The following is a 27,734-nucleotide window of genomic DNA, read 5'->3' on the forward strand; positions in this document are numbered from 1 at the left end:
TAGACTAGACTAGTTTAGGTAAAATTCATGCATTTGTGAATTAAGGTGATATCATTTGGTGGTTTAATAGCCAGATGGCAGCCACTGCCCTAAATAACTGTCTTTAATTTATGATGAACATATTTTGCCAATATTGTGGGATATGTCTCATCATTGGTAGACATACAATACTCAAAGATTTTCCTTTCACAGGGAAAATAATACCAATCCTGCCTGGGGATGGAGTAATTCCTGTGTATTAAAATAATAGTACCAAATGAGTCTTCACTGTAACCATAGCAATATCTGTCCTTACATTAAAAGAGACTTTCTACTAGCATGGATACTTTACAGTGCAAAAACCAGGGTCCCAAACAGCAGTGGCACCTGCAGGTGAAGAACATACATTATTGTAATACCACAGTCAGGGAGCTCTTTATGTATCATAAGGTCTGAAAAATAAAACTGATGATGCTCCATTTTCTGAAATGCAGGTGGGAATTCCTCCATAAGTAGTCAAAGAGCTCTTTTTGCTCCCTTGGAAAGATACTAGTGATTTATCTATTGTTTTTTATAATTCTGCCTATGATGTTTATATTATTAGCATAATCCTGCAAATTTGTATGTTACAGAGAATTTAAAGCAGCTAAATAATTCAAATACAATAGTGATTACACTGTAGTATAAATTGGCTAACTCTGAAGTTCCTGTTGCTGAGCATAATAGAATAGCTGTTCTCATTACATGTGGCACTTGCAGTTTAAATAGTAGACTAAAATCTTGATTGTATGAAGAATTATGAAACTTGCATACAACTTATAAATGCTGCCTATATAAATATGGAAACTTTAACAAGCACGTAAAAATTAGGTAAATTAGGAAAAAGGTGGAGCAAGTAAACAGAGTACATTGGTAGCTTAAGCAATGGCTGCGTTAAATTTGTAAATCACTCATTCAACCATTTTTAAAAAAATAATTCATAAACCTTCAGCCATACCCTCTCCTTAAACTTCTTGTATCAGCCTATACAGGTCTCTGTGTGTTTTTATGGAACAGGTCCAAGGAGAAATTGTGCATATTGATTAATAGTAGGTAGCTGGTTTCCTTCTGAATCGTGTACATCTAAATAGCGGGGATACTGCAATACCCTTGAATGATTGTTATTCCAGTGAGAGCCTGACCATACAATTTCAGTAAGAATATGAGTATTTTTTCAGAACACGGAGCTGTCACTTGGTACAAATTCTAGTGTGGGTGATTATTTTCTGTCTCCTTTTTCCCTGCAGCTCCAAAGACAGCGTGACTCTTCGTGTGTGCTATCCCAGAGTACTGCGCTTCTACTGCTCTATTTTTAGCAGCACGAAAAAGAAATGACTCACTGTTTCATAAATGCTTTGAAATCCATTGAGCTATGAGGTTAAAGTGTCTGATTTCACCATATATGGAGGTAGCTTTTGTCTAGTTCAGCAGATGAAATAAAATTTTAGATTTCAGGCCTGTTGGAGAGCAGCTCCAGCTGCAGCGCTAGCATCCCACAGTAAATAGCTTTGTGAGAGTTGCTAGTTTAGGTCAGGGGAATTGCAACACCCAGCTTTCATGAACAAGGTGTTACATAATACTTCCTTAAGGTTATACAACAGGAAGCATGCAGCTTTCACACAGCTGTACACTGTGCTCACTGTGCACGAACAAATTCCGAGTGAGGCATGAACCAAACAACGGGTTATGTCTAAATTCCGCCAAAACACCTGTCTACTCTAACCCCAGGTCTGTAACTGCTCACCGGAAAAACTGCTACTACTTAATAGCTCGCAGGGCCAACACAGAGGTGTTCTGTCTGTGCCCGTCCCAGCAGCAGGATAAACACACAGCCTCCAAACGCCTGTGCACACGCTGGACTCGGTGCCGCGCGGCGCGGCCATCGCCTCACGCCGAGGCCATCGCCTCACAGCACGGCCATCGCTTCACACCGCGGCCATCGCCTCACAGCACGGCCATCGCCACACACCGCGGCCATGCCCTCACAGCGCTCCCCCGCCGTCTGCCCGGGGGAGGTGCCGGGCGGCCGCCCGGCCCTGTTCCGCCTCCATCCGCTGGGAGCTGGGCGCCACTGTTTGTGCAGCCCCGCGGTCCATCTCCACGGGCACAGCCGGAAACCAAAACTAAAACCTTCATCCTGCCTCGTCCCCCCTCCCCCGGCCGGCGCTGAGGGCCGGTACCGCCCCGCTTCCGCCCCGCTCCCAATGCCGGACCTGGCTGCTGCAGAGACCTCCCCGACGCGTCTGGGTGCGTTACACCTTTCCCCCCTCCTTCCCGGCACACTTCCCTCCCCACCCCGCGCTTTCGGTAAATGCTGCCCAGCACCCCGTGCTCCGGGATCGTATCCCCGTCCCTGTTTACGGGGAGAGGCGCCCTGTAGAGCCGGAACGCTCGCGGAGCCTGAGCTCGGCCTGGGATCGTGGGGAGAACCGAAACCGAGTACGATTTCAAATGACGTAGCTAGAAAGTGCAGTGGAAATCTGCGTAAAGCACATGTAGTTGTTGGGGTTTTTTGCTTGGTTTTGGGGTTTTTTTTTGTTTGGTTTTGGGTTTTTTTTCGTTTTAATTAGGAGGACTGGAGTGTTAAAACAGAAATCGGCGTGGTCATACTAGTTTACGTCGAGAGTAAACTATTCAAGCGTAATAAGGAATGTGAAGGTTACAGCGGAAATTCCCTTTTTTGCTATGTTGCACACGTCCTGTTAGAGGGCGTAGGCAGCGAGGAAACAGGGCCATGTGAAAGCTGCGGAGCATGCTCGGCAAGTTTGAAAAACTCCAGATGGCCCTGGCTCCAAGCACAATTGTCCCACCGCTTCCACCTTTTCAAACAACGCAGAGCGGAGGAAGCACAAAGCACAGCCAGTGCCGCCCGTAGCCAGGGCGCTTCTTACTCACTCCTTCCAGCACAGGGTCTTACAGATGAGTTCGTGTTGTAAAGGAAAGATAATTTTCCAAAGTAGAACGACACCCTCTTGTGTCATATCCTAGTTTTGTTGCTGCAAAGATGACTGTGAAATGTTCAAGATACAAAATGACAGCAGAGAGTTAACTGGAGCCTTGTGCATCTTTGTGTGAAGTTCTAGTATATTATTTCCTGCTCCTTGTGAGGATGTAAAAAAGCCAGGCTGCTGGGTTTTATGTTGCGATTGCTTTTATCTTTTTCTTTAACTGTTGCAGCTATGATAACTATCTGTGATGTTTGAAAAAGTGGTCATCAGATGGGAAAGTGGAGCATGGTGCCCTTCATCTCTTATGGTGAAGTGGATCTGGCTAAGATGTACACACACGGAATGTATCAGGCTTGCCCCAGTCCTGTGACATTCCTGCTATCAAAATATGGGCATATGGCTTTTGGATGCAAAGTTATAAACTGGTTTAGTTTATACTAAAAAGTCACTTCCTATGGCTCTTACTCATTCCCCACACAGTACCCAATGAATGTTATTGGCAAATCACTGTGTGCACAGTTGGTTTTCCTTTTATTTAGAGCATCATTCCTGGTTCACTGCCATGATACAAAAGAATGACCCTTGGTCATTTTCTTTGATTTCCCCAACCCCATAAAATTAGGAAGTAGCCCCCGCCCAGCAATTTGTTATCTTATCATATATGTGTAATATATAAAGGAAATTCACAAAGGTAGATACTTCATGTGTGTGTTTTAAAGGCAGATTATTTTTAAGTTAACATATGAATGGTAATTTTGCAGGTCTGAAATTTCAACTCTGGGGGAAATTCCTACCACACACACACAACCTCTTTTTTTTTTTTTAAACTAGTTTTAAAAGATTAGATAAAATTCAACTGGAGTATTTAAATTTTTTTCTGGTATTTCCAGAAATGGCCAGAAGTTGTTAAATTCCTGTTTCCCTTTAGAGTCAGACTATGAGTTCCTCAAGTTCTTTTGAAAGTCCCAGCTGAATGTACCTGGGAGATACTTTCATATGAAGGTGCTTTGTGCCTCCCCCTTCTTGCCAGCATTATGTAATGAAAACAGTCTATGTCATTCTATAGAATTCTCACAAGTGTTTGATGCTAGATTGAAAATAAGTTCATAATAAATATGCTTTTCTTCTGATAGAAAACTTTCTAAAACACATTGTAGTGCATGAAGGGTTCCTCTGCTTATCCTCTGATATATTCTTTTAGTGGACAGTCCATGGGTTTAATCAAATCTGTTTCTTTCTTCCTTGCTGAGGAAGTGGTTCTAGTTATTTTTCATTTAAACAGCACTGGGGAAAAAAAAAAGAAAAGAAAAGCTTCTGGACGAGTTTATCTCACCTGCTCAATTTATGGCCACCATATATGACATTGTTGATTGTAATTTCCAGAATGTGTAGCAAAAGACTGAAAATGCTTTAAAAAAATCTTATCTGGGTGCTAGAATCTTTTGGTGTATCAGGCTTTGAAATTGAATTGGCTTTTGCTTTCCATTATGGTTTAAACAAAACTCTGCAGTATAGTGATCAAACTCTGTGGAAGGATTAAGATTTGTCTTCAGCTTTGCTCATTTCCCCTTTCTGCAAGTATGTCATGGAGGTCAGAGGGGGTTAGATAAAATTTCCGTAGTTGGTGGCAGTGGAAATTGAGCATAGCACCCTACAGATTTTGCTAATCACAAAGCTGCAGGTTTTTCTAGGCTTGAATTTTTATTTCAGTTTTCAGTATGATTGTACATGAATGTTTCATGAAGAAAAAGGTGGTCTGTGTCTTATCTATACCTTCAGAATTAACCAATTTGCATATTTAAAGTTGGAATATTTTCTCTGAGTGGTTCTTCTATCTTTTTGATCATGGAGGGTGTGGGTGGAGAATCCTTTTAACCCCAGTAAGTCATTCAGATTGCACTCACTTTAAATTATGTTAATAATAAGAAAATCCACACGTTTCTAAATTAGATAGATAATTAGTGTTTTAAAAATTATATGTTATACTGTTAGTATTTCCTTTATTTAAGACTAATTGCATACCTGATAACCATGGTTTTATTTGGTTGGGTGGTTTTATTTCTTCATTCTTTTGTCTGTATGTGGTTGCACTACCTTTTAGCTCCAAAAACTCTTCCTGGAAAATGCCTTGAGACTTTTAGGGGGGCAAAGATGGTGATGGCCAGAGGAGTGGAGTGTTTCCAGGAAGAGAGCAGAGCTTTCGGAAATACTTAATTTACCACTTATCAGCAAGCTGATGACTTTTGTTTCACTTCCTTTGGAATTTACAGGCTGTATTAAGGTAATTTACTTTATAAAGAACTTGCATATGACCTTCCAAATAGTTTTGTGATGAACCACTGGGAGAATCCCTTAAATACAAAAGGTCTGTGTAGTATGTGGGAGTTTTAGTTGAAATACTTCAGATAGGAGAGTTAATTGTGAACTTATGCAGCAGATCAATTACTTATTGCCTTTTAATTCTCTCCCATAGAACTGCTTTTGTCAAAATGCATGTAGTTAAGAGCGAACACGAGAGAAGTGCTGGAGAAGACTCGGGCTTCATGTCATGTTGGTTTCCTGTTTAAAAAACAGTAGGCTGGCAATTTTAAAGGAACAGCAACGAAGTGATGACCAGGTGCCAAGTGCCAGCTTTCCTTATTCACCAGATTCAAGAAGAATTGGACAAAGAAGAAGAAGAAATTATGATTTTTCTGTGCCGAGACCTTGCTCCTGACTTGGCCACTGCTGACCTTAAAGAGATCTTACTGGCTTTGAATGAGAGGGAGAAACTGACTCCTGTTGGCTTGTCTGAGCTGGTGTACAGAGTTAAGAGGTTTGACTTGCTGAGGAGGATCCTGAACACTGAGAAAGCAACAGTGGAAGCTCACCTTGCCAGGAATCTCAGACTTATCCCTGAGTACAGGTGAAATATCTATTTCAGATTTCAAAGTTGCGCTATCTTGTTCAAAATAAGTGTAGTTTTTTATTTCTTTGTTTGCGGAGGGGGCAGTATGGGTGAGATTTATTTTTTAAATACTTCACAGATTGAGAGAATATTTATTGGAGGTAGAAGAAGAGCAGAAAAGGACATTATATTTAGAGTTACAGTTAAAAGAATATGTCGATTTAAGTCCCTTAATTAAACTTTAGTAGTTTCTTACAAGTCATGGCATTAGAAGCACCTATATTTAAGAGTTTGTGTTTTTGTGAATAAAACCAGTGATGTTTGTAGAGTTCTAGATTAGCAGATAAAAATGACAGTTTAAAGGAATATCATTGGTTAGAGATTTTTTTTTTCTAGTTTGCTTTGGGCACATAGACGTGGTATAGCTTTTCTCAAGGGATCTCTCGCTTACTCATTTTACTCTGTTAGTTTTGAGAGGCTTAAATTAAGAAATTCTAGTTATTTTCTTTAAGAGACTCCAGAAGGAAATACATGCACTCATAAGGAAGATTTTCCTGTATTAAATTCACACTAAAATAAAAGCCATGTAACTAACAGGCAAATAAAGTTAAGGATGTGTTCTGTTGTCTCATTCTCTCACTTCATCTCTCTTTAAACATTAAGGAAACTTCTGTTTTCCTAGCAGTGGCTATTGCACTGTCAGTCTGAATAACACAGGTGCTGATTAGCAAGAGTAGGTACTTTGTAATTGGATCTTGAAGCTGGGTAGGTTTTTTACCTGTTCATTAGTTAGAAATAGTAGATTAAGCCTGGAATATGGAGAAAAGTTGAGTAGTTGGGAAAGGGAGGAACCTTGCTGCAAGCTAATTCTGTAGAAATATCTCAATTTTATTTCAGGGTACTAATGGCAGAGATAAATGAAAATCTGGAAAAAGATGAAGTGGGTTCTCTTGGTTTTCTACTCAGAGATTATGCACCTCGTATGAAAATGGCAAAAGATAAGGTATGTTTTCCTGCTGGCATTCTCCTCTGGAGCAAAGAGACATTAAAGTAAAAGAATAAGTAGCTACACAGCAAAGGGGAGGAGACAGTACTGCAAGGAGTATTGAGGCAGGAGTAAACAAACATCAGGAAACAGACAAGGAGTAGTGGTTTCTATTTCATTTTGTTGATTTTTAATTCAAGGAAAGAAACATGGAAAACTAGTAAAAAAGTAAGAGGGAACAGTGCTTGTTACAGTGTACTGTGGTAGAATGAACTTCATAGGCAGAAGGCATTTAACAAAAGTCTTTCTTCAGTATTACTGACCTGAAAGTTCATGTAAGAATGATCTCAAACCAATAATCATTTTAACTGTATCTTGAATTACAAGGTCGCTTTTTGTCTGTGCTCTGCTGCACTTACGAAAGAACAGATATATTGTAATTATGTCTTTATACCTTTGCATTCTGAATATTTGTATTAAGTCCTCTGAGAAAGCAGAAATTCAATAGAGAGGATTCAGAAATCTTGACCACTTTGCAGAGAAGACTGAAGATTTCTGTCTTCTTCCTTTGAGATTTTTTCTTTTCCTGTCTTTGGTCAAAGAAGGAGAGAGGCCCTGAAAATTTCCCAAAGCTTTTATTTCCTCTTGCTTTGTGGCATGTGAGGTGCCATTCCCAGAGGCTGGCTTAGTAGCAAAAAATGAAAAGCAAAACTGTTCCCTCAAAAATTTAAGATTGATTTTTAAGAATATCACTTCATAGTTTCTATTACTCCTGTGTTAATATCAAGGATTCTTATCTCTTCCAGATGATTTTCTTAGAAGGTAACATGTCTCATTGTTTATACAGCCTTTATGACCTCCCCATGGAGGTATTTTCTGGGTTGCTTTGTTACTTCTGATAGAGAACAAATTACTGATGTGTTTGGGTTTATGTTGCTATTCCAGAGTTTTCTAGCTCTTATAATTGACCTGGAGAAGCTCAATTTAGTGGCTCCTAATCAACTGGATTTGATAGAAAACTGTTTTCAAAGTATTCACAGGATAGACTTGATTAGGAAGATTCAGAAGTACAAAAATGAAGGTAAGACGCTCTTTTTGCACTGGTTACTTTTGATAGCAACAATCAGATGTGCTTTTACTGAGGATAAAACTATGAGTTACAACTAAGAGTATTTGCATTCTTCATAGATTTAGGTTATTAAAATAGTTGAAATATCGTGGTGTATTTGTGTTTCTGTTGAATTTGCAGCTTTGGTGTCCTCCATTCATTCTCAGCCAGTGTATGTAAATGCTCATCAGGCATCTCTCCCTAATCTCAATCTGATTGATCCTCCTTATAATTCAGGGGTAAGTGTACAAGAAGTGAAACAAATCCTGTATTTCTAAATATTGTCAGACTTTAAAAGTAGATTCGTCTTTCAGAGCCTGAGGAATGAGACACGGCTAATGACCAAAATATTGCTTGGTTTATTTCTGCTATTCCTGTTATCTGCTGAGTTTAGGGTCTGATTTAAATCTTCTGACTGAGAAAGATGCCCTTTAAAGGACTGCTATGATTTTTTCCCTATAGTTCCTGTATTTTGTCCTATAGTTCCTATAGTTGAACATACAGAATTTGTATATTGGAAGGTTTTTTTGTACTACGCTGTGAAGTGAAAAGTTTTGCTTTGACTGTTCTTTGCAAAAGATATTCTTCTTCTTTGTACTTCTGGACTTTTCAGGAAAAGTAGCTTTTAATTTTTGAAGCTAAAAATTACAACTTTTTAAAGAAGTTTTTCGGGGGGGTTGTGGTTTGTTTTAAATTCATTTTAAGAAGATACCTCAGTATGTGAAAAGTCATCAAATCCTACTGCATGCAGTATTCTTTATATTTGGTTTAGAACTGATACTCTATTATTTTGACCTTTCTTAAAGTCTTTAACCCTGCTAAATTTGACAAGATTATTTCTGTCATGTTCAGTAAATATATAACTCCCTGCTGCTGTCTAGAAAACAAAGTTCACATCTTCAGAGGCTTTTCCTTGCTGTTCATGACAAGCTGGTAATTTTTTTCTGAAGAGGAACATTTAGGGTGTTTATTTTATTTGTCTGTGTCTGTGCTCTTTTGTCTGTGCTCTTGGTAGGTTTTTTTACTCTGTTATTTTGTAATTCTGTTTAGCTGATAGAAATAAATCTAAAATATCCTTTTATTGAGGAAGAAATTCTACTGTGTTTTATTTTGGAACATGTTTATTAATTTTTGAAGGAGTACAGGGAAATTATGCTTTTTTCTTCATTTCAGATTCAGGAGAACACAGAAGAATTACAGAATGGATCAAGTCTTTCTCTGGGTACGAGCATTTTATCTAGGTTTTGATAATCTAAAAGAGACGAATGATGAATTTCATTATATCAGAAGGACTGTTGTTTGATAGTTGTGTTCATGGCTAATCCTGTTAATAACACAGGAGCAGAGAGTATTTGGTGCCTCTCAGAACTGAGCCTAGCTTTACTTTTTGGTCTTGTATTTGCTTTGTTTGTGCTGCCACATCTCAAAACATTCTTAAAAATTGTAAGCTTCCACTGTCAAAACTTCTTAACACAGTAAATACTTTATTAGTAAAACCATGGACTAGATTGACTAGCCAGCTCTGGAGACCTGTGAAGTGCAGCTCTGCTCAGTAACTCTGTAGTAGGAAGTTTTTGTGTCAGTTCAGTGGTGACCTCCCCACCAGGCCAGCCAGCAAGTTGTGCCTGAATACCAGGTTCTTTCTGTATGTATTGTGTTTCCTCTGGAAACCCCAAATACCTCTCAAATATGGTGATTCTCAAAGAGTGGTTGGCTGAATTCTCTCAGTGTAGAAGAGATTCTTTGTTTGTTCTAGTCTCTAGCAATGCAGAATGAAGTCCAGAACATTTTAGAAGTGAATAATTTAGGGGTTTTTAAACTTCAGTAGCATACATAGAGCTAAGAGGTCCCAATGGGTGAGACCTTTGCTGAACTAGTTACATTCTTATTTATAACTGATGTGGTGTCAAAAACTATCACTGGTAGTTACATACTGAAATTACTTCTGTATGTTTTAACTGCAGCAGAACCATTTCAGATGTCCATTCAGGAATCAGGAACAGTGCCATGTAAGGTATGTGCTTGTGCATATGCATGCATGTAAGTAAATATAACCCCTGTATTTACCTTAGCTTTCTTTGTGTTTCATTTTGAGATTTCCCTTAATTGTGTGCAGACAGAACAATGCGTACATCCTCAGCCATAAACAGGTTCTGTAAATTGCTTTTGCAGAATATATTTTTAATATAAAAGATTTGCTGCAACTCTGGAAGCAGCAGTGTGCAAAATGCGTGTATATATGATGTGAACACAAAACTTGTACATTTATTAGCAGAGGCCAAGTTAAAACCTCTCAGAGTTCAGATCTCTTGCCATCTGCATTAGAAATCACAGGGCTTGTTTGCATGCAGTAAATTTTGTTTCTGATTCCCTGCTCACTGCTTGCGCACCAGGCAGAAGACAGATATGCTTTGGAGTTACCTGTAGTAAATTGATTGTAATCTCTTCAGAGGGGAGAGAGAGGAATTGCGATAGAGTCATTACAGATTCTTTGAGAACAAGGAGGTTGTTATATTAAATAAGGAAACAAATGTTCAGATGAGCAGTGTTTGCTTGCACACCTGAAGAACACAAGGGTTCTCTACATTTATTGTGTTGGCAGTATGAAGTTTTTAGCTCCCAACATCTCAACAGCCAAGACAGTATTATAATAGTTATAATACTTATACTATATGATATGTAAGTATTTCTTTTATACTTAAAGAACTACATAAATTAATTTGAAAGTACTATAGAGGGATCGTTGCTCTCATAGTGCAGGACTTTAAAAAGCCCCTCTACCCCATACAACAAGAAAACCCAAAACCTGACAGACTTGAAGATCTGTTCAAAGCTAAGGTTCACTTCAGACTTGCTTCTATCATTTCTTGTGCAGTTTTAGTCTCTGTTTAAGAATCTTTATGGTAGCAAGATTGCATAACACAAGGACAAAAAAACTAAGCCTGTACTGGAAATAGAAAAGAATCAGTATTCCCTTTCTCCTGACTTTTTGTTGTGTAAACAAGACATACTGCAACCCAGTAGACATATTTCTGCTACCTACTCAATGGAAAACAGCAGAATGTAATTTAATAGATTTGACATAAAATTTGAGAAAGTAATAAGGTCTGAAAGATGAGAGTGTGATATATTGACTTTGTAATTGTCCTTTCACATTTCTCAGGTGTCTGATGATCTTTACAGAATGCAAAGTCAGCCTTTAGGAATATGCCTGATAATAGACTGTATAGGCAATGACACTGGTAAGTCTCTAGAATTTGAATTCATTAACTTGTTAATCTCAGATAATTAGAACAATTTAGTATAAAGAGTATGAGGTACGTTCACCAGCCAGAGTAGGGTAGTGTTGTCCTGATCAGCTAATCTGCCAATTCTAGAAAGTTGTCTACAGTGGAGAGCTGGAAGGGCCAACCTTCCTAATTAAAGCAAACTGTCCTAATTATTGGAAACAACGTTTGGTTCTTTTGGTGCAGAATCTCCAAATGAAAGAACTTACAAGAAGATAGACTGAATTTTGGGAGGGAGGAAAAGGATATTTAGCAACCAACAGAATAATTACACTTACAGCAGTCGTACAGTCATACAGGAGGTTATTGGCAGAGATGGTAAAGACAGTGTTTTCCCACCAGTTAACAAAAGCAAATCCAAAGCTGTTGTGGATTTGAGGTGCAATCATACTGGACACTGTAGATTTTGAATAGCCATGAGGTCCTTTATTAATAACGCACCTGGGCTTCTGTCGTATCTGGCACAGTTGAACTGAAAGTGTCACCACAGCTGTCAGTGTAGTCACTGCCGTGGTTGAAATGTGGGGGGTTCCTGATTGCCTTTGTAGGATCCAAGAATTAGATTTTTGCAGTCAAAAACACCCCTGACTCTCTAATCACTGTAACACATGAGGCTAAAAATAAAAATGAAGAGAGTCTGTGGAATTTGGAGCAGATCACATGCCAAATAACAGTGTCTCTGCTTTGCTACACAAAACATGGTAAAGACAACATGCAGATAGCACTGTAAGTATGTAATGTACTGTGATCAACACCAAGTACTCCGGATTTTTAATTATTGTGATAAAGTAAACTACTTAGTTTCAATAGCAAAACATTGTAAATATTGTAATTCAATATAGTTGAAATTGAGCCTTGGTGTGCTTTGATTTAATTACATTTTGCTTCTTTCAGATGTGTTGGAAGAGACCTTCAAAGGCTTAGGCTATGAGGTTCATTGTCACAGATATTTAAATATTAACTCCATGAATCAAACATTGCATGAAGTTACAAGGTGGCAGAAGCACAGAAATTGTGACAGCTTCATTTGCATATTGGTCAGCCGTGGAAATTCTCAGAGCATCTTCTGTACAGACCATACCTTTTCTGGATTCCCTTTGGAACAAATAAAGAAACGCTTTACAGCAGACTCATGTCCTGGACTCATAGGAAAACCGAAGCTTTTTTTTATTCAGAGCTATATTGTGTCAGAAAATGAGGAAGAATGTACCAGTCTGTTGGAAGTAGATGGAAAGGGTGAGAATATCAGTGCTACAGTCACTATCCCAAAAGCAGCAGACATCCTTTGGAGTCATTGCAAGGTGGATGTGTCTATACTAGAAAAATACCCAACTTCATCCTCGTATTATCTGCGTTGTCTGGTTGAACTACTCCGTAATCCTTACAAAAGGTAAATTAAAGCAAGAGGAAAGAAATAATCCTATGATAGCTTGTTGACATGGAGAATGAGAAACCTTAAGTTCCATCCCATCTGGTCCTGAAATGTGTTTTCTTGCAGTGTCATAGGCTAAAAGACAAGTGTACCTGATCCTCACACAATTGCACAGAAAGGTAGCCTAAAGTAGAAGTGGTAGTAGGCGAAGTTTCTATTATGAAGAGTAAAATTGAAGTGTCTTACAGCACTGGGGTTTGCTGGGTGAGAAAGGAAGAACCTGTCCTGGATAATGTATGTCAGGGCTTCAGACAGGATTGGGAATCTTCCTTCTCCAAGATAAAAGGCACATTCCAGGTTTCTGTTAAATTGAGGATTGCCGAGCACCATAAAGAAAAGCTCTGCTTGCAGATATAAAAAGTCAGTGCTTAAGTTCAGGAAAAAGGCAGTAGAGGGGAAGGATTTTCTACTTTCTGTAAATTTAATTAACCCTTTGCTCAAAGAGCCAATGGATTGCCAATATGTAATCTTGAATTTAAACAGTCAGAAAACTTTTGTCTATTTAAAGAGATCAAAAGAGATCAAAAGGAATCTGAGCAAAAGTCTGATACATTTGGATATATAACTTACCAACAAAGGTTTTATTTATGCAGCTGATCTACCAGGAAACTAACAACTATTATTCAAGGTAGTTGCAGCATTAACATTTACTACCTTTTTACAAATGCTAAAGCCTTGTCATGAAATCACAGATCATCATGTCAGCATAATTAATATCACTACAGTTATTTGGGTCATAAGAATTTGTCTCAAAATGTATGTTCAGCCTTGCATTTTAGAGGTCTTACTGCTGCAGTAAAGACTGAAATTGCAAACTTTCTCCTCACTGAGTCTAAAGTTATCTTGTGTCTTGTGGATTCCTAAAGGGTGTCTTGCTTCATTCTCTGATGGAATGCTTTTGTTTTTGTTGCTGCAGGAAACTCTGTATATTAGATATCCACATGGAACTGAATAAAAAAGTTTATGATTGGAGTTCGACCGCTGGCCCAAGCCAACAATACTCACTTCTGCTCCAGCACACACTGAGGAAGAAACTTTTTTTCCCCACTTAACTGCTGTTGGAAAGTACATGCCTACAGTGGATAACAAGAAGCATTTGCTATGATGCAAACAGTTTCATGCATAGTTTTACCTTATGCATTATTATGTCATGTGTATCTAAATTGCCTGTTGCTTCCAAACACAGGAATTTGCCAGCATTTTGGTGTGTTAAGACACTAGATTTTGTATTTTAATGTAGTAGTCTCTGAAAGCCTGGATGGGAATAGTAGCTATTGTATAGCACTGTGACAGATCTTGCTCCTGAATATAACAGGTAAACAGAGTGAAAAGAGATCCAAACTGTATAGCTGTTGGGTTTTCCAAGAAAAAAACAAAAGTGTTTTTATTGTTTCATTGGTTGTTTTTAACATACCTATTAGCAGTTAATGCTTAAACAAATACAAGCCAACCCAAACCACTGAAATGCACTGATTAATTTCTCCTGCACCTAATAGTGGCAAATGTCTCAGGAAAACATTCCTACCCTTAATGCCAGATCTTTGCTAACAAGTTCTGGCTTGCATGCCTGTATAGACTGGCAAAACAGAAGGGAGAGAGAGATGGTCTTTTCAGTAATCTGGATTCCATCTGTTTGCTGCATTAGAGATAGCTTTGTCAGTACTGTTCACAGCACAAAGAGGTGCTAGGTTAATAAATGAGACAGTCTGCTGTGCTTTGGGCCAAGTATGTTTTCTGCTGATGCAAAAATGAGTCTGCATGTGGCAGGACATTACAGTAATTACCATACAGTTAAAAAAATACGGGATTTTGGCAGATGTTTTCTGGAAACTGAAAAATGATTCACACCTGTTGCACCAGGCATAGATGTAAAAAGATGCTTTAAAACACTTGAACTTAAATGTAGTATGTAGCAGTCATGAGCTCTTAAGACTGGATTATGTTAAATACCCCACACTCACTGCTTTTGCTTATGAAAAAGAAAATATGCCTCTATTAATTGATTTTTTTTTTCCAGGTGCTCTTGTTCTTGGGAAAAAAGGGAAGACTGTCCTAAACACAAAAATTTTTCTCCAATGTAGCAGTTGCCTAACATGAAAAGTTCAGTTAACTACTTGTTAAACAGTGTAACCTTGACGGGTTGTATTGAAATTTATTGCCACTGAATGAAGTGACAATAAAGTAGTCTGCTTGCCAATATTTAATTTTTACTCCTAATATAGTCTCCTAACCATGAAAAAAATTTAAGGCCTTGGTGTTCCTTGCTTTGTTTCTGGTTAAGTTTTTAAATGGAAAACGAGAAGGATACAAAATGACAGGTTTGGAATCTTAGAAGTGACTTCCTGTGATGGCTGGTAAATGAAGCAAATGGTGAAACAAATGTTTCCTGTGGTTGTAGAAATAAGATTTAATTCAAGTTATATATATCTTAAGTGATGTTAATAAATGTGATCTTCACAAATTAACTTCACTTTCCCATTTCCCTTACTAGCTTTTGCATTTGACAAACACTTCTGCTACCCTCTAGACAACCAAAAGCAGGGAAAATGGAGCCAAGAGGAGGCAGATGAGGAAAAGAAATGTGGACATTTTAAGCAGGAAAAAGAAGGGGAATGGTAGGGAGCATCAAGAGAAGAAGAAGTAGGGGAAAGACGGTTTGGAGGAGAAATATAGTATCAGTATTGGAAGGAGAAGAAAACAGGAAAAACTAGATGAGAATAATAGTGGCTATCCTCACAGACTCTAATGATGTGGTGAGTTGATTGATATTTTGTGGGTGCGTTGGTTGGGGGTTTTTGAGTGATGTTAAATGCAACTATTTATTTAAAATATTAGCAGTAGGATATATATTCTGTTTTTACTCTTTTGTGATGATGTAAGTTTGGTTTGGGGTTTAAGAAGTATATGCATTCTTTGCCTTACTGCAAGACACACTAAGTCATTTGTTTAGAAATGATGCAGAAATGCTGATTTGAAAACTAGAGGCTCATGTAATTAACCCTTTCAGTGGAAAAAGAAGGGAGTCTCTTTCTGTATGGCTGATTAGATTAGAAGTGATTACAACCCTTTAGAGAGATGTGGGGACAGCTATGTATTGTGCAGCATTCATGGGAGTCAGATACTGATTTTTTTATGCTGATATTTTAATCCTTAGCAGATTCTTAAACCACAGTAGTACTCAATCTATAATCATTCACCTAAGCAGTATTTACTGCTTTGACAGCTCTTTCAAGAGTGGTGTTTGGGTAGGCTGATTCCCTGTACCTGCTGCATAGTGAAAAGTAGCACTGAAGTGAGTTTTTATGAAGGAATTTTGTGATTGCAGTTGTGTGTTGCTTCTCCCATATCTTATAGAATCATAGACTCATAGAATGTGCTGAATTAGAAGGGACCCATCAGGATCATCGAATCCAACTTCTGGCCCTGCACAGGATACACCAAGAATCCCACCATGTACCTGAGAGTGTTGTCCAACTATTTCTTGAGCTCTGTCAGGGTTGGCGCTGTGACCACTTCCTTTGGGGAGCCTGTTCTAGTGCCCAACCATCCTCTGGGTGAAGAACCTCTTCCTAAAATCTAACCTAACCCTCCCCTGACACAGTTTCATGGTGTTTTCTTGAGTTCTGTCACTGGTCACCAGAGTCAAGCAGTCTAAACCTCCACTCCTCTACTTCCATTTGTGCGGATGTTGAAGACTGCAATGAGGTCTCCCCTCAGTCTCCTCTTCACCAGGCTGAACAAACCAAGTGACCTCAGCTCCTCCTCATAGAGCCTCCCCTCTAAACCCCTTACCAGGTTTCTGTGTCTCTCCATACACGTGATAGGGACTGTGTCTTTTTGCTGTACTGCGCACATAAAATTTGAGTCTAGAAATGGATGCAGGGTGTAGACAATCCAAGTTGTCCCTGTATTGCAGATGGTAAAATGATTTCAGGTTAAAAACTTCATTAGCCAAAAGAAAGGGGGGAAGAGAATTCTGGATCCATAGTGGGTTTAGGGTGTTAGCACAGGAACATGAAGAGTGATGTGCTGGTGAAATTTCATGGTCTTGGACTGTCAAAATGGCTGGTTTTCAGAACCTACTATTGAAGGAGATGAAACAAGTTACTCTGCTCCTGCATTGCCAGAGCTTTGAATAAGGCTGTCAAAGTGACTGCTCCATGGCACTTAATTTCAGTTTTGGTTTCTGATAACTGGAATAGAAATTTCTTGTAGTTCTGTATGTGCGGTGTATGTGGAAGAGGGGAAAGAGAATTGGCAGAGTATAGATGATGCCTTTCAGTGGCTCATGAGGCAGGAGATTCAGTGATGTTTTGTACTAGACTTAAGTTGCATGGTTTTTCTCAGCCACCTACACTGATGTGGCTGAGCCATAAATTGAGTTTACTTTGCACTCATATATTTGTGTATTACAATAGTTGCCAACTCTATCCAAAAGAGAAGTTACATTCAAGAGGAAGTTACGGTGCTAGCGCATGTAGATGGTACATGTTGTATGGCTGATCTCCCCTTTCAACTCTGCTAACAGTGACTCCTATTACAGATAGCTGAGCCAGAGAAGTTTTTTATGAGAGTTTCTGAGAATTCTTTTCTGCTCTCCAGAGTTTTAAGTTTCTGACATGCAGGATGGTATTGCTGAGAAGAGGCTGCTATCTGTGTGGATGATCTGTGTTCTATTTAAACTAAATCCTCTGTACTGAATTATTTGACAGCTTTTCTGTGGTCAGATTAAAGATTATCTATTTTTCAGCTTCTGTATTAGAAACAATAAGACACTACTTCAATACAAATGCTGGGTTTTAAGCTGATTTTCTAAATAAAATTTCTATATGAAGTCAGTCTGATTGTCCCCTTCTCACTCTAGACCATAGAGTAACTCTGAAATTCTTGGTATGTTTATCCTGCAGACCTCTATAGCTTGTTACATGTGGCTGTGAAGTTCTCCAGCTCTACAAAAATGAGCTGACTGAATAAAGGACAGCAAGCCTTATAGTTTCAACAGGTAACTCGGCTGCTCTTGGCGTGTTGGACAGCAGCTTTTGGCATGAGCAAGGAGATGCTTCTCATTCTGTCTCCATTGACCCGAGGGTGTGGGGAGATACAGGTGACCCTGGATCCCGAGGAGCCTGCACTGAACAGTGCTCACCTCCTCCTCCTCCCGTCACTGCAGCAGACAGACCCGCATACAAATGGGATCGCAGCCCTCTCCCACAAGCATTGCTCTTCAAGCTTCCTTTCAGCGGAGAAAAAGGGGGAAAAAAAGTTCCTAAAATATTTGAGGCCTTTTTGCGACGTAGCCTGCTTTAAAATGGTTTGGCAGCAAAAGCGAGACGAATTACCGGTCAGATCTTGCCTTTCGTATCGGCGGCGCTGCCTGAAGCTTTTCCTGGGTCCCTTGCAGCGTTCCCGCGGCTCATGAAGCTCTGAGGCCGAGGGTGAGTGAGTCCCGGCCGGGACTTGCCCGGGGGAGCAGAGCGGCGCCGCCGCGCTTCCAGACAGCCGCTCTTATTCCTGTCAGCCGTGCCCCTCTTCCCGAACGAGCCCCGCTCCCAGAACTGCCCCGGCTCCTGCCCTCACACCCGCTTGATCCCACTTTCTGCCCTGCTGCTGGGCGTCACCTCTGCCTCCCGCCTCAGGCGGGCACTGGGCACGCCCCGCCGGCCCGCGGCAGGCCGCCTGAGGGACAGCGAACGGAGCCGCGAAAGGAGCCGCGGAACCTCCGCCCCGGGTAGCTGCCGCGAGAGTGGTCGTGGTTGGACTTCGTGTACGAGGTACCGAAAAAGGGGGGCTGAAATGGAGAGAGAATGAAGGAAAGCTCCCATCTCCCGAGCCCGGAGCCTAATTCCCGCTCTTTTTTTTTTGTGGCTGCCTCCCGGCTTCCCGCGCGGCCTGCGGGATACTACTGCCCCGCGGGCTGAGCCTCAGCGTTCTCGGGAGCTCCGTGGCTTGCATTGTGTTTAAATCTTTGGGACTGTGCCCCAGTCAGTAAAACTAAAAAAAAAAGAAAGAAAAAAAAAGGTAATTTTACAATCCTAATTGCTTTTTGTATGCGATTTTCCTTCTCTGAGGCTGTATCTCAAAGCACACATTAGAGACGCTGCCTTACTTTCCTGTGCACCTTCACCCCGCTAGGTGCAGCTGTGAGTGTTGGGGTGAGCCGCGCCAAGCCCGGGCAGCGAGCAGATCCGGCGCCCCCTGTGTGTTCATGCTGGGTGTTCAGTATCACCCAGTTTTACTGCGTTCTTTGCTCGTTTTCCTTTGCTTTAGGACTGTTTTTTACCATGATGCTTTATCAGTGATGTGTAAAATGCGTGAAGTGGTAGAGGGTTCTAAAAACCCCATAGCAGTAAGCTGAGCGGTGAGTGAGCAGGTGGTATCATTGTAGTGCTGGGAGAGGTGTCCAACTCAGCTTGCCCCTCAGTCCAGAGGCAGGGAGGAGAACTTATGTACGCCTAGCAAGTGTGGAGAAGTCTCAAAAGTATTCCAAACTCAAGCAGGAGATGTGTGACAAGGAAAAAATCTTTCCAAGAATGGTAGCCACACAGACTTTAAAAGTATTTTAAAGGTAGATGAAGGAATTTGAGCTGGATCAAGATGCTGCATCTGGGTCAGGGCAATCCCAGATATGATTACAGACTGAGAGAAGAGTCATTGAGAGCAGCTTTGCAGAGAAGGACTTGGGGGTTATTGTGGATGAAAAATGCATGAGTCGACAGTGTGCACTCGCAGCCCAAAAGGCCATCCCTGTCTTGGGCTGCCTCAAAAACAGCATTGCAGCGGGTCAAGGAACATGATTGTGCTCCTCTACTCTGCCCTCATGAGACCCCACCTGGAGTGCATCCAGCTCTGGGGTTCTCAGCACAGGAAAGATGTGGACCTGTTATAGCATGTCCAGAGGAGGGCCACGAAGATGGTTGAGGGATGGAGCACCTCTGCTGCGAAAACGGGCTGAGAGCTGGAGTTGTTCAGCATAGGGAAAAGAAGGCTCCTCTGTGCTCCCACATGCTGTGATATCCTCTGTGGTTTATCTGCTGAGCTGCCCTCCCAGGTGTTGCAAAGGCCTTGGATTCATAGGTTCTGCCCCGACTTTGCTTTCCTGATATTTTTCTTGTGCTGCCTTTACTTCTAGCTGCTCTAAACAAAAGATTGAAGACCTAGCAGCCAGGAGGCACTGAAGCACTTTTTTAACCTATTTAACCTTCCATGGGCAGAAAAGAACTACCTAGGCTACATGGAAGAAGTTGCTGTAGTGGAAGGTTGAACAATCTCTATTAAACTTCAGTAAGACTGAGTTGCTTGTAAAAAGTTAATGCAGGGACTCTTCCCAGTTACAATGGAGAGAAGCAAAGATCTGAATGTGGAAGATGTTTAAAAGAAAAAGAAATTCAGACCTTGAGGTCATCTAGCACAGTTTTTTGCTCAGAACAGGGCTAACTTCAGTTATAGACTGGGTTGTTTGGAGCTTCTGCCAGATCTGGTCTTTTTCATAGTTTTAGTTTTTAGAGAAGGAAGTAAATTTCAAATCTATTTAAAACCTGTATTTATTAAAAGGTAATTCAGGGCTTCCAAAAAGTCATTGGGTAAAATTTTGGTAGAAGGATGGCTGCATTGAAGATTCAAGTGTTACTAGTGTTTGCTTTCTGCTTTTAGGCAGAGAGACTGTTGGTTCCAGCAACATGGAGGATTATGTCAGCGTGATGTTCCATCAGCAGCTTTTCCTTATTAGTGAAAATCTGGTGACTGAAGATGTAGCAGCTTTAAAATTTCTCTGTTCTGACTTGCTCCACCTCAGAACACTAGAAGGTGTGAAGTCAGCCCTAGACATCTTCAAGCTTCTTATGGCTCAAGGATATCTGAATGCAGAAGATACTTTCCTACTAGCTGAACTCTTATACAGAATTAAATGTCACTCCTTGCTCGAGAAACTTGGTTACACCAAGGAGAAAGTACAAGAACATCTGCATGAGAGGGGAAGAGTATCTCCATACAGGTAAGCTTTCAGTGGAATTCTATTCCCTCTGTTACTGCTATGTCATACTTTTTAAAATTCTTTTATATATAATATAAAATTTAAAATTCTTTTATATTTAAATTCTTTTTAAAATTCTTTTATATAATACATTTTTAAATTCTTAGATTGCCTTTGGTTTTCATACCATCTTCTGTTCCAGTTTTATCTCATTGGATCTCTATTACAGGCAGATGCTGTATGAATTGTCAGAGAACATCACCGATGAGATGTTGAAGGAAATCATATTCCTCCTGCAAAACCGTCTTCCAAAGCGATGGATAACTCTTGTATGTGAGGAGTGAGCTAAATGTGTATATGGTGGGAAGGGAAGAAGGAAAGGGGGAAATAGGAGGGAAAGTGTGAGAAGTGTTTGGCAGAATAGAGCATAATATGCAGCTAGGCTGGTTGTATTCTTAGGGCTGGCAAGAAGGAAGATGTTGACAGGTAAGAATAGAATTTGGTCCCTTGTGCCGAGGTCAGTCACTGACAGTTCACTGTCTAGCATCAGATTATAAAAAGGTGGCAAATCAAATCTTTGCCCTGCTTGCGCCATATGCTAAGGATATTCATGTCCATATGTCATTGGTACTGTTTCACAGCAGTGAAAGCCTTCTTGAAGCCAAGAGACATTAATACAGTTTGGGTGAATCTGTTTAAACAAGACAGACAGGGCTGAGAAGCAAGTTTTGATTTCTAAGGAACAATAATTATATTTTACTCTCTCCTTTTGGCTGTCAGTCTGCTTTGGATTTGCTGATTTTATTGGAAAAACAGGGCCTTTTAACTAAAGACAATGTAGAGATACTGGAGGAAGTCTTTGTGACTGTTTCGCCCGATCTCCTGGAGACAATAAACTGCTACAAAAAGGCAAAAGGTGAGAAATTCATGGTCTAAGAGTAGGTTTGCTAAAATGCAGGAAGCAGTAGATGGGTCTGGGCAACTGAACTTAAGGTCATATGTGTGATACAGGAGCTAGAGTGGGATTGTTCATCTTCACAAATCTGGCATAACAATCTCGAGTTTGCATTATTTCCTAGCTGAACACCTAGCTGAATCCCTGAAATAGAGGGATATGCTGGAGTACCTGAGGCCACACAGAGCAGCCCAGAATCTACAGAACAGGCTGGGAAACTGAAAATCTGTTTATAGTTATGTCACACATCTCCATTTCCCCATTAATAGTATTGAGATGATGATGACTGTCCTGTAAAAGGCACTTCATGATCTATGAATGTGCACTACATAAAGGCACTTGCCTGCTAATAAGCTGGCAAGACAAGCTCTGTGTGCATGTATGTCTGATACATGAGCCATGAACATACAAATGGTTTCTTTTCTGTTATTTAAAAAAAGAGACTTATCAGTGATTCAGGAGGAAAAAAAAAAGAGAATTTCAGTAGTAAGAGTTCAGATTCTTCTTAAATACAGTTAATTTCTAAGCTAATTTTGAGATGAAAAATTCATTTGAGTGTCTTGGGTAGAATCTACCCTTGTACCATGGATATCTTTGTTTTGCAATATTGGTACAAATAGAAGCCTTGCCTTTGTCACAAAAATATATATAATAAAAATAACCAGAAAACTTTCAGAATAGATCCATTGAACATGACCATGCTATCTTGTCAATACCTTGAAAGGAATTATTCCTTTCAATGAAACAGTATTTCAAATACAAAATGTAATATATTGTAGCTAAACTCCTTTTTACTACATCCACAAATACTGGATTTATCTTCATAAATATCTATGCTGGGTTTTTTCTAGATAACAAGGCAGCCAATTTTACACAAGGCTTCCCTGAAATAAACCTGGAGCTGCGTGGAAAATTCAGCAATGTAGAAAATGAATCCAAGGTTTGAGACAATCTCTTAAATCCTTTTTGAATATCTGGGTGTGTGAGGTCTTCATCCTCTCTATAATGACATTTATCATGCAAGGACTTGTGAGATATCTGTGTGTCTCCTAAAGTTCCTTGACTGATAAATTGGAATGTTGAATATTTTAACCTTGAAGGCCAGAAATTTAGCAATATTGAAAGGTGTGGTGTAGGCAAAATGGGCATAATACATTTGAAGTTATTCACACATCAGTGCATGTGCTTATCTTCCTGATAAAGGCAAAAAATGTTTTGCATTTTTCTGAGTTGTGCATTTTGGAGATGGCAGCAGAATGTGCAAGACACGGAGACAAACAGAGCTTCACAGGTCTCACTTTTTGAATCTGGCTTAGAAAAGTCCTCAGAACATCTTGAAATTAGAAGCAATAAAAGGTAGCATGCAAAGACCTTGTTAGAAAGATTAAAAGAAGGTAAGAGTTTTTAGTCAGCTATTGAAGAGGTCTTTGTACATGAGAAAAGATCTCTTTTGTGAGATCCATTCTTAGAAGCCTTATGTGCATTCTGCAACCATGGCAGTGTAACCACTGAATTCTCCCTCTGGCCTCTTCTTTGTGATGTGCATGGATATTGAAGGAGCAAGTTGCTCTATTGGTTTATAGCTATTTAATTTCTTGAAGTTTTGTGCTATAACATATCTTTCCATCACCTGATGTTCAGACTGCTGTAGCAAAGCTGTTGAAGGGACTTGTGGTGCTTTAATTTTGTTCTACTAAAATGCACGAAAAGCGGTGTGTATTGCCCTCTAGTGAGCAGGAGGGAGCTGCAGTGGGGTTTTAATTTCAACCCTCGGTTGGACTTAAATATATGGTACTTGAAGTTTTGGTACTTTTCGGCTTTAAAAATATTCATTTTTAACAGTGGGAGGTAATTTTAACAAAAAAAGCTGGTAGTGTGGTAGGTTTATGTCTTTCTGAAATCTCTGTTGTGTTTGCATCCTTTTCCAGTGGATCAGTATGAATCACCTGCTCTAGGTATTCATTACGGTTCTCAAAAAAAGCCAACTCAGATGTCTAACATTGTGGCTAGCACAGTTTTTTCCATGAGAAGTTTTCTTGTGTTTTGTAAATAAAGATAAAGTTTGGATGTTTTGGAACAGTGTCCCAGAACTTGGGCAGTGCAGGCCTGGCCAATCAGGCCTGGGGGAAGGCTTCTGACTGACCAATCTGGGTGACTTTTGAGAACTCTATAAATGTGATGAAATCAAAACAATAAAGGTCATTCCTTCTTGCCACTGAGAACCGATGCATTCATTACTCTGCTAGCTGCTCAACAGCGACATAACATCCTATAGTTTCACCATGAACTCTGTGCCATGAAGTTAAAATATTGTTTTGGCATTGGAAACAGTTGGGGACTTCTGTCCCCATCACCAACTTAGATTGCAGAGTTTGCCTGCTGAATCCTGCCTTTTGCATACAGATGAGAACCCAGATGCTAAACCCTTCCTCTACAGTTTGATAGGACACTGACAGTGTGCTTGGAGTTTCACTGATGTTTTTTCACACAAGGAGGCACCATTGAGTTCCAGATGTTTAAAAATAACCCACAGTCCTAGTTGCCTCTAACTTCTGGATACCAATTTTGAGATGTGTTAAGGAAATATGAGTAAGCTGAATAAATTCATTGAAAGTGTAAGCTTTTTTCTTCTCCTTTCTACAGAATATGACAAGCTACAAAATGGATGGACCACACAGAGGATTTTGTCTCATTATTAATAATGTTAACTTCAATAGTTCTCAGAGGAAGGGCTCTTGCAAAGATGCTGGTAAGTTACTGAAGTGACATTTTTGGAGGATTAGTCTCTTGTTTCCCCAGCTGAGTTGATTATGCAGTATTGCTCTATATTTTATTGTCTGTGGTTAGGTAATATTCTGAAAGAGTAAAATGTTTGATATGTGTTAAATTTTATCATTTGTGTATCTTAGATGAGGAAGGGTTAAAGGACAAGTAACCACTGGGTTTTTCAGTTGGATCATTCTTGAATAATTTTAATAATATCTTTTTACTTGTCCTTTATCTACAGCTATAGTAAAGAATGAAAACTTAACTAAACCAAACCATAATTCTAACTAATATAATGCCAAATTTGATAATCAAGCAGGTCTGTCCATACTTCCTTCTTTGATCTGTTTTCTCTATTCACCTCTTATGTATGGAACTCTTAATAGTCAAAAGTGCCGCTGGGAAATAATGATGTAAGGAAGGTTTTGAAAGATCATCTGAAACTGGGGAAGGGCAGATTCTTCATATTTTCAAGTATCATTTATGTGCTCACTTACAACAACATTTTGCACACTGTTTTCTGAAACAACCTGGGAACTCTGTGTTTGAGCTGATGCTATCTTTTTTAATTGCAATTAACCTTTAGTTGGTACTAGTATGAGAATGAATCTGCAGAAGTGTCAGAGTGTAAGGTCTTTCCCCCTCTAAGATTAGTTTGCATGGTGACTTCATAAAATGTTTTTCTCTTACCTTGAATTTTCCTTTTATCTTTCATTTATTTACAGAGCAGCTGGAGAGAGTATTCACATGGCTTGGTCTGGATGTGAGGACTTACCCAGATCTGACATCTGGGGATATTATAAATCTCATGCAAACTTGGCAGCATGTGCAAGATCACAAAGACAGGAACTGTTTTATATGTTGTATTCTATCTCATGGAGAGTCAGGAGCAATCTATGGGACAGATGAGGAACTTGTATCAATCCGCAAGATTATGTCCCACTTCACTGCCAAACAATGTCCCCAGCTGGCTGCAAAACCCAAACTCTTCTTTATCCAGGCATGCCAGGGTAAAAATATACACCGTCCTGTCTATGTTGATACTGATGCACAAACTCCTGCCTTGTCTTCCATGCAAGAGAGATCTTCTCTTTTTGAAAGTATTCCCGAAGAGGCTGATTTCCTCCTAGGCATGGCCACAGTTGATGGATATGTCTCTTTCCGGCACACTGAAGAGGGTACTTGGTATATTCAGGCCCTCTGCAGCAAGCTGCAGTTGTTGGTACCAAGGTAAATACTTGGCTTAGTTCTCCAATTCAATTTTTGTTTTCCAAAGGCAGTTCCATATAGGAACACTCATCCATGTTCTAAGGTGGACAGACTTAGTTAAAATGATGATTTTATGCTGATACATTTATTTTAATACTGCTAGTACCATACCATACAGTAATCTGAAGAATCTGAAGTTTGCTGTGAAAAAAACCACTCAAAATCTCACATTTATAATCTTCAAGGCAGTGTAGTTTCTTGAGTGGATATAGGTAAAAATATTTTATTGGTTGAATATTGGTATTGGTTGAATCAAGCAAGACAGAGCAATAAAACATCTTTTGTTTTTAATTACTCAAATGAGGACAAAAGAAATTTGGAGAAAAGGATATGTTTTCTTACTCGTGTTTTAAATGTTCATACTGTATCTTCTAGCTGATCAAGGAGATGTTAAGTGGATTGCCATCTGCTCACTAATAATTTTTTTAAAATATTTTACTCTCCTTCTGTCTGTAGGGGTGAAGACATTTTGTCAATTCTTACAGAAGTTAACAAAGATGTGGCCGAACGTGTTAGCCCTTCGGGAACAAAGAAGCAGATGCCCCAGCCAGCATATACCTTGAGAAGAAAATTTATATTCCCAATACCTAGGGACCCCCCTCCTTCACAGCAGCATCAAGGCTTTTAAAACACATCATTTTACCATCTCATTTAAATGCAGTTCATCACACTACCTGTTTTAAGACATTGACCCAAAACCCTGAGGATCTGTTAGCTTTGATGCAAGGCCTTGTAAATTTTTTGTCAAACAAACTGTGAAACTGGAGGAGACACAATTAAAACAATCCATATGCCAGCTATTTACATCATCTATATATTCAGAGTTATGAGGGTTGGAAGAACCACACTTCTGTCATGTTAAACATTTTTGTACCTGCACAGGCTGCAGATACAAAAGGTTTTTTCTGGCAGCAAAGGGATTGCATCTAAGCTTTCATATCTAAACCAGGATTGTTAATGGTCTGGTTTAGGCTCATCATGTTCTATTTTGCAGGCTAACAATTTAAAATCCTGTTTCCAAATCCACTAGCTATGTTTATAGAGAGAAAAAAGGGGGAATGGAGAGACAAAACTTTAAATAATAAGTGAAAAGGGATTTCTGCCGTCTCTAATGAAAATTACATTTAACTGAGAACCAGTTGCCAACTGAAATCAGCACTTTGTTCCACAGTTCTCACTGATACCCTCAAATGCCTAACATAAACTTCATGTACAATGAAGTTTTCCAAAACTGAGTAAAGCCAAAATGCTGCCTATTACTCCCTCTGTGAAATCTTGTGAACAATTTCCCCATCACTTCTGAGAAAACTGACAGTAGAAGATTTGCATGCTATGAAATAATGCAGTCAGATTAACTTTGTTAAGCATTACGGTTTTTAATTATAATTTGTTGATTTAGGACCTAAAATGCAGCCATTGCTCCTATTGACTAAACTTCTAATAGAACTTTCTGAGTTAACTGAAATAATGCCATGTTGTTTTGTTACGAGCATTTATTACGTATATCTGTTTTTTCCTTGTTTGTGACTGCATTAAATTCATACTTGTTAAGAGCTTGGTGAGATAAAAATTATGCATTGGGCTTATCCTTGTTTCTGACTGATTGCTGCACTTTGTTGAACTGCATGAATCAGTGATGTTTTAACTGCATCAGGGTTTAAGCTGAAGTGGAACTTTTTATTTATTTTATCAAAATACTCATTGTTACATATGATTAGCAATACCTTAAGGTGAAGATTTGAAAGAATACTGTCTAGTGCTATTGGATGCAATTTCTAGCTTGCACTGTTTTTAGGAGTGGAGTTCTGGACCATACAGAGCATTGAAAATGCAGCCAGTTTTCCAAAACACGATGGTCCCTTTACGATAATGAAGTGGTACTCGTGACCCATTGCATTGTAAGTCTTGTGTGTTAGCATGGCTGCCACACTTGAAGTCACATTTATGCCACAGATAAGAAAAATGTTTCATCCTTTAATGGAATATATTACATTGGGCTGGAATTGTGATGTTTCTGGCTTGCAGTTACTGTTCAGACTTGATGCACTCTTTTTGTATGTTTAGGAAACAAATTAATTTTTATCAGTATGGAGTAGTCATTGATCTTGTT

At 39.4% G+C, this 27,734-nt stretch overlaps 2 protein-coding genes across 2 annotated transcripts; both read left to right on the forward strand.

Annotated features, from left to right (window-relative positions):
* Positions 1-2,040: 2,040 nt before the first annotated feature.
* Positions 2,041-17,503, forward strand: CFLAR (CASP8 and FADD like apoptosis regulator). The gene is made up of 10 exons (XM_085066162.1): positions 2,041-2,265; positions 5,440-5,871; positions 6,751-6,856; positions 7,784-7,919; positions 8,088-8,185; positions 9,120-9,168; positions 9,911-9,960; positions 11,110-11,188; positions 12,128-12,623; positions 13,582-17,503. The coding sequence occupies exons 2-10, from the start codon at positions 5,576-5,578 to the stop codon at positions 13,715-13,717; spliced, it is 1,446 nt and encodes a 481-aa protein (XP_084922288.1). The 5' UTR covers positions 2,041-2,265; positions 5,440-5,575; the 3' UTR covers positions 13,718-17,503.
* CASP10 (caspase 10) lies at positions 15,281-27,712 on the forward strand. The gene is made up of 9 exons (XM_085066165.1): positions 15,281-15,418; positions 17,573-18,436; positions 20,316-20,655; positions 20,864-20,963; positions 21,415-21,550; positions 22,441-22,529; positions 24,233-24,338; positions 25,081-25,585; positions 26,081-27,712. The coding sequence occupies exons 3-9, from the start codon at positions 20,342-20,344 to the stop codon at positions 26,250-26,252; spliced, it is 1,422 nt and encodes a 473-aa protein (XP_084922291.1). The 5' UTR covers positions 15,281-15,418; positions 17,573-18,436; positions 20,316-20,341; the 3' UTR covers positions 26,253-27,712.
* The last annotated feature ends 22 nt before the right edge of the window (positions 27,713-27,734 follow it).

Source organism: Lichenostomus cassidix, chromosome 7 (genome assembly GCF_008360975.1).
Source record: "Lichenostomus cassidix isolate B80296 chromosome 7, HeHo_3.0, whole genome shotgun sequence".
Taxonomy (NCBI): domain Eukaryota; kingdom Metazoa; phylum Chordata; class Aves; order Passeriformes; family Meliphagidae; genus Lichenostomus; species Lichenostomus cassidix.

Excerpts from the sequence above, each read along its gene's own strand:
- CFLAR (XM_085066162.1), top strand. The coding sequence starts at position 5,576 with ATGACCAGGTGCCAAGTGCCAGCTTTCCTTATTCACCAGATTCAAGAA. Across the intron at positions 6,857-7,783 it reads TGAAAATGGCAAAAGATAAG|AGTTTTCTAGCTCTTATAAT; the intron begins GTATGTTTTCCT and ends TTGCTATTCCAG. Across the intron at positions 12,624-13,581 it reads CTCCGTAATCCTTACAAAAG|GAAACTCTGTATATTAGATA; the intron begins GTAAATTAAAGC and ends TTGTTGCTGCAG.
- CASP10 (XM_085066165.1), top strand. The coding sequence starts at position 20,342 with ATGGAGGATTATGTCAGCGTGATGTTCCATCAGCAGCTTTTCCTTATT. Across the intron at positions 20,964-21,414 it reads CAAAGCGATGGATAACTCTT|TCTGCTTTGGATTTGCTGAT; the intron begins GTATGTGAGGAG and ends TTTGGCTGTCAG. Across the intron at positions 25,586-26,080 it reads CTGCAGTTGTTGGTACCAAG|GGGTGAAGACATTTTGTCAA; the intron begins GTAAATACTTGG and ends TTCTGTCTGTAG.